The 13,178-nt window shown below is 40.6% G+C and overlaps 1 protein-coding gene across 1 annotated transcript in view; it reads right to left on the bottom strand.

Moving 5' to 3' along the window:
• Window positions 1-1,166: 1,166 nt before the first annotated feature.
• The window catches only part of tmprss6 (transmembrane serine protease 6), a 40,554-nt gene continuing 28,542 nt past the window's right edge, over window positions 1,167-13,178 (bottom strand). Inside the window, 3 exon segments of the mRNA XM_082136135.1 lie at window positions 1,167-2,183; window positions 4,047-4,183; window positions 10,220-10,491. Of these exon segments, the coding sequence (XP_081992261.1) occupies window positions 2,022-2,183; window positions 4,047-4,183; window positions 10,220-10,491 (571 nt within the window). The 3' untranslated portion in view covers window positions 1,167-2,021.

Genomic DNA, 13,178 nt, shown 5'->3' with positions numbered 1-13,178 from the left:
AAAGTAAAGTCAGAAACGAAAACGGCCTCATTGATTCCCCCTCGTGACGTCACCACAGGCGCTGTCAGATTCTGCAGAATTTCTCGCTTTTGTTTCCAGACAGAACGAAAGTCTGACCGGGTTGTTTCAGCATGAGTGAATGATAACGGGATCCGCCAGTTCTGGAGCAGCTCTGCTGAAGTCTGATCGTTAGGGATGAGGCTAAACTGAATCTCTAGCAGGTAATTCTAGTCAACAATTATTGTCATGTTGTGCCTGATATTATTTTGTCTAAATAATTACAAATAAACAATAAATCCTTAAGCAGCTGATATTGATGAGGCTGTTTAGTCCAGGTGAATAAAGTGAATGTTTATGAACAGGGTTTGAAATGAACTTTTTCACTCACCGGCCAATTTGGCTACTAAAGTTTAAGTTACCGGCCAATCAGAACTTCTACTAGCCAAAAAAAAAAAAAAAAAAAATATATATATATATATATATATATATATATATATATAAAAAAAAAAATTTGTATTTCAAACATTAGTTTGTAATTCAAACAAAAACCTGTGATCCAGCATCTCCTCCCTTCCTCTTTCATCCTCATCCTTTTCAACAAATATATGTTTTAGGTGTACAGATCAATACAGTACAAAGAACATCAACAAAAATATAGGATGTTGGTAAACAGAGCCGGACAGTAACGGAGTACATTTACTTGAGTACAGTACTTAAGTACAATTTTGAGGGATCTGTACTTTACTCGAGTATCATTTTTGGGGAGTACTCATGACTTTACTCAAGTACATTTGAGAGGCAAATATTGTACTCTTTACTCCACTACATTTCTATCCATAACCGTGAGTACCCATTACTTCTTCTAAAAAAAAAAAAAAAGGAAAAAGAAAAATCTCGGAAACCCTCGATTTGTTGTTTCCCTCTCAAACGTGATTGGATTGTGCAGGCGCCACTGATTGGGACAGCCTATCAGCAATCACCTTCAGCTTTCCGCCAAAGTCAACTCCATGGTCAGATTTAGATAAGAGACGAAACCATGGACGAAACAATGGATGAAGGTCCATCGTGGGAAGCGATATTTTTTTTTCCAGGATGGTAGGGGAAGACTCATGAATATTCATTAGGAAGTCATCCTAACCCCAGTGATGGGTAGGTTTAGGGGTGGGGTTAGGCGGTAGTTTATCAGACCAATCAGGGATGACTTCCCTAATGAATATTCATGAGTCTTCCCCTACCATCCTGGGAAAAAAAATATCGCTCCCGGGAATGTGCCAACCCGTGGCCCCACCTCGCCAGACTATTTCAATTTTCTGAACAATTTAATGATAGTTTTCGCTTCAAGTGTTTGCTGTGTTTACCAATGTAAGCACTGTGGCAGTAGTAATGCAATATTTAGAAAATGTACTCTTGTACTCTTGATACTCAAGTACTTTTAAAAACAAGTACTTCAGTACTTTTACTTAAGTAGACATCTGACTGTAGTACTTTTACTTGTACTTGAGTAAAATTTAGCAAGGGGTATCTGTACTTTTACTCAAGTAATGAAGCTGTGTACTCTGTCCGCCTCTGTTGGTAAATAACAATGTCTTTTCTGTAAACCAAATGCTTTTTAATCTTCACTGTTGCTTCAATGCAAATGAACAAGCGTGCCGTTATTTGTTGTGCGGTGACGTGTGTGTTCAAGCCAGATATGAGCAGATTCTGTACAATACACTGTATTTAATATATCATGATGACTCACGAGTGCTAAATCTGCAGATTTGTCTTACACGAACTTCCCCAGCAAAGTGAGTAAATATAATAAGTAACTCGCCAAATTGGCTCGTGATTGACAGCGTTACTCGCCACAGCCGATCCTTACCCGCATTTGGCAGGTTAGTGGGTGTTCATTTCAAACCCAGTTAATGAACCTACAATCAGTTCTACACATCCACAGGACTGACATCATCAAAGCACATTTCCCATGATGCTCAGAGGGCGAGCGCTGGGATGTGGTGTGTGGAGGTCTCAGATGGTGCTTCTCAGGAGGAAATGAGGCGCTTGATCCATCCGGTGAGTTTGGTGATCCGAGTGTAAACGCCGTAATAATCCGGGCGTCCGCAGCCTCGTCCCCAGCTCACCACACCGGCCAGAAACCAGCGTCCCGACGGCTCCTGACACACCAGCGGCCCGCCAGAGTCGCCCTGACCACACACACACACACACACACGTCACTTACACATCTCTGGTGGAAGACTTTGTGCATAATATTTTAATTGTAAAAATATATAGTAAAATATGTAATATTTCAATAGGTGCATCCTTGAAGGGGACATATCATGAAAATCTGACTTCTCCCGTGTTTAAAGGATAACTCTTGCCAAAATGCAACCTAGGCTCTTTCTGTTAATCTACCCGAGGCAAACTTTCATTTAAAAGCATAATTAGATTGGAAACACCACTTTTAAGTTTGACCGTATTTTCGTTTTAGGTTAAATGCCTTGTCATTTTGACAGTCAAAAATAGTCGATTTCCGAATGCGAATGAACTGACTCTGAATTTTAGTATTGATTCTCATATGAGGATCCTTATTCAAATACAAGGTCAATATTGATTTTCACTAACGAGAAAACAACAAATTATCCGTGAATTTACATGGAACTGAGCTTTAGGAGCTTTCCATCTTTACTCTCCTCCTGTTACGGGGATCCACTATTTTTGACTGACAAAATGCCGGCGGACGGAAACACAGTGAGTTGTTCAAAATCTCTCTTTAGTAAACTCTGTGTACACAAACACTGTTCTCAGTGCTGGAGTTCATGTGTAGAGCCTCTGGTGAGACTTCCAGCACAGTTTCATGTTGTGTCGAGCCGCATTAGTGTTTTAAAAATAGTGATTTTTGATGCTATCCTAAAAGTGCCCCATTCACTCCCATTCACAAGGCATTTAACCTAAAACGAAAATACGGTCAAACTTAAAAGTGGTGTTTCCATTCTTATTATGCTTTTAAACGAAAGTTTGCCTCGAGTAAATTAACAAAAAGGCCCTAGGTTGCATTTTGGTGAGAGTTACCCTTTAAGTGCTATAATCGGGTCCCAGTGCTTCTACCAACCCAGAAAACATGAAAAGTGAAACCCAGTAACTGTGTCTCTGCAAGCATGACAAAAAATAAGCTGATCAGATTTCGCTCTCCTTCTGACAAATGAAGAGGATCTTATTATAATATTAGCGGCCCTTAATTTGCACGTTTACACACACCAGCCGACATTTGGTTTCACGAGCGACAACAGAGACCAGTTCTAACGCAATGATAAAGATCCAGCAAAGCCTGAAACTGTTGTGTGGTTGAGCACAGACGAGCACTGAACACTATTGACCAGAACATGTCACCGCTGTCTTATAAACACCTCAGGAACTGTGGACACTTGTGGAGAAGTTAAACATGATGATGAGATGATCAATGTAACTCCACAACAACTACAGAAATGTCTCCACTAACATTCAGAAACTCTTCCTGAGTCTCTCCGTAAGGCTGCACTCGCTACTGGTTATTCTGGGATTCTGGATGAGTGAGATTGGCCTGTTTTGTTATTGCTGGAGTGACTCCGCCCTCTTCTGAACGGAGGCGGAGCTAAAGCTCATTTGCATTTAAAGAGACACACACAAAAACGGTGCGTTTTTGCTCACACCCAAAAAGGGGCAAATTTAACAAGCTATAATAAATGATCTGGTATTTTGAGCTGAAATTTCACAGACACATTCTGGGGACGCCAGAGATTTATATTACATCTTGTGAAAGGGGGCATAATATGTCACCTTTAAAATTAAGCCAATATTCTGGTTTGCAGAAATTTAAATAAGAGACAGTAACTATATTCTTTATAAAAAACAAAATTTACATGAACGTATAAGAGAAAGTTTATGATTTTTTTTATTACTTTAATCATGTTTTGCCTCTTTTTAAATGGCCCTGTGGTGTGAATTAAAAGTACAAATAATTCATGCGTCTGTCAATTAATATTCTCATGCATCATCACGGTTATGGCAGTGTGATTATGGTGTGTCACCTGACAGGAATCCTTCCCTCCACTGCGATATCCGGCACAAATCATTCTGGGAGTGATCATGTAACCATAGGAACGCACACATGCATCTTCACTGACCAATCGCACGTCTACTTTCTGCAGGACGTCACTCACTGCCCCTGATGGAGAGACAGACACACAAGCTGTGGTGAAAATCCAGCTTTTAATGTTGTTTATGTGTCTATGTGGTGTTTTTAATATGCTTTAAGACAAACCATGTGTAAATTCATAAGTCGACACCATTGCTGAGTATTTCCTCCTTAAAACTGCAGTGAACAGTTTTGAGAGTTTGAGAGTGCGTTGTTGTGTTTGGAGCTCCGTCGAATTAATTCATAAACCGTGATTTTCTTCTTTACACTCTTTTACAAACGAACACTTTCATTTTTACAGCGTGTGAACATATCTGGAATACTTTTCTATTTAAAAAACAATTGGATTGCTCTGATATCGCTACTTATATCCAACTTTCCGAACTTCCGCTACTAGCCTTAGCCCGCTAGCATTGCACGCGTGGCCGCGCCTATTGATCGTCTTTTTTACACCTGTATCACTTAAAGCTATAATTCGCCATTATAGCACATCTGCTATAATGGCGAATATATCGGATGTGTGTCTAACGTTACCTTTGAGTGCAGGTGAGGACACGTTCGAGCTGCATTCTGTGCAGTTAGAGTTGGACTCGGTGGAAAAGCAGATCCGCGACCTACTAGAGAGACAAGCCGAGCTGCGAGATCGGCGATCAGCGCTTGAAACATCACGCGCTGATGCTCACAAGTCAGTGGTTAGTAACCTTTTGACTCCGACCTCGTCTACTCCGTGTGTTTCTCTGCACAGGACGCGAGCAACCAGGACGCGATCATCCCTGGTTTCATTCACTCCGGCACCGACACAACACCACGGACCCTGGGTGATTCCACAGCGGAAGACGCGAGCCAGGACCAGAGCAAGGACCTCTCCGCCCCTCCCGGTTTTCGAGATCTCCACCCGGAACCGCTTCTCCCCTCTTCGCGAGACGGGACGCGACGCTGTGATCATCGGCACTTCCATCGTCCGGCATGTACACGCTACCTCAGGTAAAGGTAAGGTGCGCACTCACTGCTTTCCTGGTGCTCGTGTTCTCGATGTGGCTGCGCAGGTCCCCGAGATCCTGAATGGTGACGAGCGCATCGGAGCTGTCGTGCTACACGCGGGAACGAACGACATCAGGCTGCGGCAGACAGAGGTTCTGAAGAAGGACTACAGGAGCCTGATTGAGACGGTACGCAGCACATCGCCTGAAACAACGATCATCGTGTCTGGACCGCTTCCCACGTACCGACTAGGACATGAAAGGTTCAGTAGATTATTTGCTCTAAATGAATGGTTAATGTCATGGTGTAACGAACAGAGACCGCTCTTTGTAAATAATTGGAATCTGTTCTGGGAGCGACCTAGGCTCTTCCGTGCTGATGGACTTCACCCCAGCAGAATCGGAGCGGCTCTTCTGTCGGACAACATCTCCAAGGCGTTGCACACCATATGACTAGTAAGTCAAAGTCCAAATCACACTCTTTGCTGTCCAAACTTAATTGATATAAGTACCAATGTAGAACATTATATTGAAACTGTGTCTATTCCTCGTTTAGTGAGGTCAAACATTAAATCTACTGCAGGATCTAGGAAAAATCTAATTGTAATTAAACCAGAAAATCTCAATATTAGTGAACAAAAACTATTTATAAAGCTGGGTCTTCTAAACATTAGATCGCTCACACCTAAGGCAGTTATTGTAAATGAAATGGTCACAGATAATAGTTTCGATGTACTTTGCCTTACTGAAACCTGGCTTAAACCAAATGATTATTTCGGTATTAATGAGTCTATTCCTCCTGGAGACTGTTATAAGCATGAGCTCCGTCTGATTGGTCGTGGTGGCGGTGTTGCAACCATCTATAAAGACATTCTTAATGTTACTCAAAAAACATGTCACAGGTTTAATTCGTTTGAAGTACTTGTACTAAATGTTACGCTCTTAGATGTAAGAAATAAATCCCTATTATCTCTAGCCTTGGCTACCGTATATAGACCGCCAGGGCCTTACGCTGATTTCCTAAAAGAGTTTGCAGATTTTCTCTCAGACCTATTAGTCAATGTCGATAAAGCATTAATTGTTGGAGATTTTAACATACACGTAGATAATCCAAATGATGCGTTAGGGGCTGCGTTTACAGATTTATTAAACTCCTTTGGGGTCAAGCAAAACGTTACTGGTCCCACTCATCGTCTTAATAATACGTTAGATTTAATTATATCACATGGAACCAATCCAAGCGATATAGATATTATACCGCAAAGTGATGAAGTCACTGATCACTACATGGTAACTTGCATAATACGTACTGCTGTAATATGTCATGCAGCGCCACGTTATCAACCAGGCAGAACAATCCTTCCAACCACTATAGATAGATTCTCAAATAGCTTACCTGATCTATCTCAGCTGCTCAGTGAACCCAAACAAACGGATGAACTAGAGGAAATGACTAGCACTATGAGCACCATTTTCTCTAGTACATTAGACATCGTTGCACCAATCAGATTAAAAAAGGTTAGAGAGAAAACTAAAGCGCCATGGTATAACAGTGCTACGCATGTTATCAAGAGAGAAACTCGTAATTTAGAGCGTAAATGGAAACAAACTAATTTAGAGGTCTTTAGAATCGCGTGGAAAGACAGTATGTCACGATATAAAAAGGCCCTAAAAGCGACCAGGGCTGAGCATCTCCACAAACTAATAGAAAATAACCAAAGTAATCCAAGGTTTTTATTTAACACCGTGGCTAGACTAACAAATAAACAGACGTCACCCGAACAAAATATCCCGTTACAGTTCAGTAGTAATGATTTCATGAACTTCTTCACTGAGAAAATAGAAAGCATCAGAAACACAATTGTAAATGTACAATCTTTAATGGTGTCTTATGATTCAGCCTCAATTATCGCCCCTCAAGAACAACTACGCCGCTTTACAACTATAGGACAGGAAGAGCTAAATAAACGTATCATTGCATCTAAACCAACAACATGTTTATTAGACCCAATACCCACTAAACTACTGAAAGAAGTGTTACCTGTAGTGGAAGAGCCTCTCCTCAATATTATTAACTCGTCTTTATCTTTAGTTCATGTTCCAAGAACATTTAAACTGGTAGTTATAAAACCTCTCATTAAGAAACCACAATTAGATCATAATAATCTAGCAAATTATAGACCCATTTCAAATCTTCCATTTATGTCTAAAATACTAGAAAAAGTTGTGTCCGCTCAACTGGGCTCTTTCTTGCAACAAAATGATATCTATGAAAAATTTCAGTCTGGATTCAGACCGCATCATAGCACTGAAACTGCGCTCGTTAAAATCACAAATGATTTACTTTTAGCTTCTGACCAAGGCTGTATCTCAATACTAGTTTTACTTGATCTTAGTGCTGCGTTCGATACTATAGATCACAAAATACTCTTAGATCGACTACAAAACTACACTGGTGTTCATGGACAGGCATTAAGCTGGTTTAGATCGTACTTATCAGACCGCTACCATTTTGTCTGTTTAAATGGGGAGATAACGTCAGTAAACTATGGAGTGCCGCAGGGATCTGTATTAGGCCCTCTGCTATTCTCAATATACATGCTGCCGCTTGGTAATATTATAAGAAAACATGGAATTAATTTCCACTGTTATGCTGATGACACTCAATTATATATTTCATCACGACCGGATGAAAACAATAAATTATCTAAATTGACAGAGTGTGTTAAAGATATAAAATACTGGATGACGTGTAATTTTCTGCTATTAAACTCAAATAAAACGGAGGTATTACTTATGGGTCCAAAAAACTGCCCACAAAACCTCTTACAATGCAACTTCAATTTAGAAGGATGTCCTGTTACTTTATCCACTACAGTAAAAGACCTGGGGGTTATACTAGATCGCAACTTGTCTTTCGAAAATCATATTTCATATGTTACAAGAACAGCCTTTTTCCACCTTAGAAACATTGCTAAACTACGTAATATGCTATCTGTCTCTGATGCTGAAAAGTTAGTTCATGCATTCATGACCTCAAGACTAGATTACTGTAATGCTTTATTAGCTGGTTGTCCTGCATCCTCAATAAACAAGCTACAGTTAGTCCAAAATGCAGCTGCTAGAGTTCTTACTAGGTCAAGAAAATATGATCATATAACACCTATTCTTTCATCTCTACACTGGTTACCTATTAAGTTCCGTATCAATTACAAAGTATTACTAATGACCTATAAAGCCCTAAATGGTTTAGCTCCTGGGTATTTAACGGAACTTCTATCGCCCTACAATCCATCACGCTCTTTAAGATCACTAAATTCGAGGCTTCTGGTCATTCCTAGGATATCTAAGACCACTAAAGGAGGGAGGGCATTTTCACATTTAGCTCCTAAACTCTGGAATGGCCTTCCGGATATTGTTCGAGGCTCAGATTCACTGTCCCAGTTTAAAACTAGATTAAAGACGCATCTCTTTAGCCAAGCATTCACATAATACTTACCTTTTATACTACAGTTGAATCAGATTGAACGCATTAATATTAGGAACAGCAGCTACGCTAATTATTTCCCATCTGCTTTTCTGTTGTTATCTCGGGACGCTAGTCCCGAGGTTAATAGAGTACGTCAGCTATGATATGTTATGCCCTAAATTAATGCATGATTAACTAACTGTATTTTTCTATGTACATTTTTTTTAAATGCACTTTCTGTAAAGCTGCTTTGAGACAATATGTATTGTGAAAAGCGCTATACAAATACATTTGAATTTAATTGAATTGAATTGAACCAAAGACAGTCTCAAAAACACGCTTTGAAATCGCTGGTGTTTCTGACGTCACAAACTACCTTGTAACCAATCAGATCAACGTGTGATCGTCAACCAGTGGATCTCTGAGCTGAGTGAGTGAGTGGAGGCGGGGCTCATTTGCATATTCAGAAAACCTTGTATACTAAATGAGGCGAGGGTGTAAAATTACATTCAAGCTATTTTAAGGCATGAAGATTTTTTTTTTCAAGGAAAAAGCTTTTAAATATGTCATTTTGGTGATCAAAGATGAGTTTTAAGAGATAAAATGATTGACTACAGGGGGAGTTTTACTCATGCTTGATTTCCAGTCTCTAACAACAGCATTATTCCCACTCTGCTGGTTATTCCTCTATTTAATAACATGCAGCAGGTGACTTTCTCTCACAGCATCATATGGTCAGTGAAACTTAAACCAAATGTACAAAAATCAAGAAACACTGTGATTCAGTTCCTCATATTTTAGTTTTGGTGGTTTAATGTTTCGTGTGTCAAACTCATCAGGGGTGAAAAAGGTTGACAAAGTGAAGGAAGAAATATCAGCTTTAAAATGTGATTTACAGACGAAAAAAAATAGCCTAAACTAGTCTAAGATAATATATTTTAAAAAGCTCATGTTGTTTCAGGCCACATTCACAAGCTGTTATTGATGTCTTTCCGTGGTTAAACACTGATTGAGCGAATACATGAGACATGATTAATTTCAGTAAGTTAAACTGTATCTTTCAATATTCCTTCTGATGTTCATGCATGTTTTTTCATGCTATAACTAGTTGTAAAGAGGAAGAAAAGCGTTATGCATAAAATCAAGCCCCGCCCCTGCAAGCTCACGCCCTAAACATCCAATCAACAGCTGATGCATAAAACCAAGACCCGCCCCTGCAAGCTCATGACCACATCTAAACATCCAATCAACAGCTGATGCTTAAAATCAAGCCCCACCCCTGTAAGCTCACACCCTAAACATCCAATCAACAGCTGATGCTTAAAATCAAGCCCCACCCAATACAGTTGACGCATAAAATCAAGCCCCGCCCCTGCAAGCTCACGCCCACGCCCACATCTAAACATCCAATCAACAGCTGACGCATAAAATCAAGCCCCGCCTCTGCAAGCTCACACCCTAAACATCCAATCACCAGCTGATGCATAAAACCAAGCCCCGCCCCTGCAAGCTTTTCAATTTCATGGCATCGCTGCAAAACCCCCCCTTCTGGAACCTTTATTAGTAAAAGTGTAGCGTGTGTATTGACTGGTTGAGATGTGTTTTGGGGTGTCGTACCTCCCTCCCGCAGCGCTCCCCATCCCGTGACCCAGCACAGCAGGTCGGCCTCCAGCTGGTGGGTCACGGGTGGAAGGCAGACCGGATGAGCTAAAGTGCTCGACCACACGGGCCGAACCAGCCGAAGCAGAGCCACGTCATAGTCGTGAGTCTCGTCCTCGTAGTAGTGATGCAGGTGAATGTGCGACACTCGCACCGCCTCCTCCGACTGACTGCTGCCGTCCAGCCGAAGCTTGCCCAGATAGATGATCCACACAGACGGGGAGAAGAACCTGCAGACACACAGCGGAACAGAGCATGTGAGCGGAGTGGAGCGGGAGCGAGCGGGGAGCGCGAGCGGGCGGATCTTGGACAGAGCGCAGAGTGGCAATTTCAAAAGGACGGAGCGTCGCATTTCCCGCTCCAATTTCGCTCCGCTCACACCACGAGTCTGACTCTCAGTCAAGCCTGACCCTGAATCCATTTGTCTTGCACAGTCATCAAAAGTAGACTATTTTCAGGCAAAACTCGGCTCAATAATGGAGTTCAAAAAGTACTTCAAAAAGGAAAATGAGAAGTCATAAAGGTGTAGCCTATTAATATAAGTCGCTCCGGAGTATAAGTCGCATCAGTCAAAAAATTTGCCATGAAGAAGAAAAAAAACATATATAGGCCAAGCCTAAGTCGCACTGAGCTATAAGTCGCATTTATTTAGAAATTTATTTAACAAAAAAATAAATAAAAAAAATGTTATGGACGGGACAGTTCACGGACGTGAGCGCTCTGAAAGGGACACTAAAAGACTGCTTTAAAACTTTCACTGAGACCTCAAACAGAAAGCACAAAGCCCTTCTTTAAATTTAATTTCGTTTTGTATTAATTGTATCTTAATTTGAATCAATGTTTAATCAACCACTTGTCTGGATTTAATAAATAAGAAGTAAATATTGTAGAAAATAGATAATCACGACACGAAGGCGCCGGCGCGTGAACCTGGAGTTTGTCTCATAAATGAACCGAAACTCAGCGTATAGCCTACTTGCCTCACAGACCCGAGACATATATAAAGCTTGAAATGTCTACTTTTAAACAGAACAATTAAAAACTAAAGAAAACAGACTGCTCTCTTATGTAATCCGTATGAAATGTACATTTCTCTCTGGCGCGTTCACTACTGCGAAGATCACGAGTCAGCATCTTTCCAGCCGACACAGACATAAAAAAATTTAAATGTCTCCTGCTATATTTTACGTATTCATAATCATTAATTTTGCCGGTTCGTTGTGACAGCTTTTAGGTGCTTTATTGGCAGCGCCACCCTTACATGTTACATGAACGCATCAGCACCGAAAACATAGAGATTTTTTTCTTTTGGGGGCATTTTGTTTGTGTTCAGACTTTCTCAGTTGTCTTTAGGCGCGATGTTAGAGGACGCTGCTAATAAAGTTGCTAGTATGGCCTACACATTGGATTCACGTTTATTATTATAGGCTATTTAAAAAAATAACCCAGTTTTTATGCCGGTTGTATCATTTTATTTTGTTGTATTTATCCGCCACACCTTGGCCGGTCCGTGAAAATATTGTCTGATATTAAACCGGTCCGTGGCGCAAAATAGGTTGGGGACCGCTACAAGTGAGTGGAGCGCGAAGCAAACTGCGTTGAGCGCTGAGCGATAATGAGCGGAGCGGCCTGATGTAGCTTTGAGCGGGGGAGCGGAGGGGTGAACAGTTCCGTGAGCGATGAGCTGAGATTGTCACCGCTCCACTCCGCTCATATGCTCTGCAGCGGAAGCATTCACCCGGACAGGATGAGCACCAGTGGAACTCATTACAGGTAACTTGAGTTACGTAATCAGATTACTTTTTCAAGTAACTAGTAAAGTAACGCATTACTTTTACAATTTACAACAAACACAGACACACAGCGAATGCATTCACCGAGACCGGGGTGTGTTTCCCAAAAGTATGGAAGTAGAATAATGTCAAATGTTTTTGAAATAAAAAGCCTGTTGAATTGCACTACTTGAAAAAAATAGGCATTGCATTAACCATGCTTGCATTTTAATGCATTGTATTTTTAGTGCTTACATTTTTATGGGCTGAAATTCAACATGGTTGAATATTTAAGCTGTGAATATTTCAATTAAAAACATTTCAAACACCTTTTCATTATTAAAAATTCAATAATCCATATTCACCTTTCATATTTCACTTCCAAAATATTCAAACTGTTTAAAAATACAACCAATAATATTCAACAGGCAATTTTCGGTCCATTTTATTTCGCTTTGCAAAGTCGCTTCCACAAATTCAGTGGTTCAAATTCGACAGTAAATTCAACATTGACGTCCAGGAACTGCAGGAAAAGCAGTAGATTGCCGAGCATACTCTCCATCTGCTGTTAGTCGACCTCACCATCAGATGGTGCAAAAGCGCTTGTTGAAGACCAGCAACAGTTAGAACAAGTCATTCATTCATAAAACTCATTTACAGCAATGTAAGTGTATTTGTGATTATTATGACGGCTGTTTTATGTTAAATTCAGTGTCTTCACGGTTACTTTTCCTGTGTAGCCTACATGCATCTTTCTCTACCGTGAACGAGATTATAATGTTATTCCCCGATGCGGATATACAGATCCAATGTTAAATTTTTGAGGTTGACATATATTTCTCTTGGTTGTTTAGTTGCTTAACTTTATATTGTGGCGATGTGCTGCATGCAGGCTATTAGGGTTTCCCTCAATACTTCAGGATTCCCCTGCTGGACATATACAACGCTTAACGTAGCTTAATGGACTACAGTGATGTAAAAGACCAAACTCGCAGGCAAGCAGATGGACTCAGAATAACGCGCAAAGCTTAATGCTGAGCGTTTCCCAGTGATAGATTGGCATACAGATGGCTTGATGTTGGACATTCGCATATTTAGGGACCGTCTCTAAAGTGTATACGACTTTGGTATACACGTTTCTAACT

The sequence above is a fragment of the Leuciscus leuciscus genome, assembly GCF_965113295.1.
Source record: "Leuciscus leuciscus genome assembly, chromosome: 14".
NCBI lineage: Eukaryota > Metazoa > Chordata > Actinopteri > Cypriniformes > Leuciscidae > Leuciscus > Leuciscus leuciscus.
This window is presented reverse-complemented; position numbering and strand designations above follow the sequence as displayed.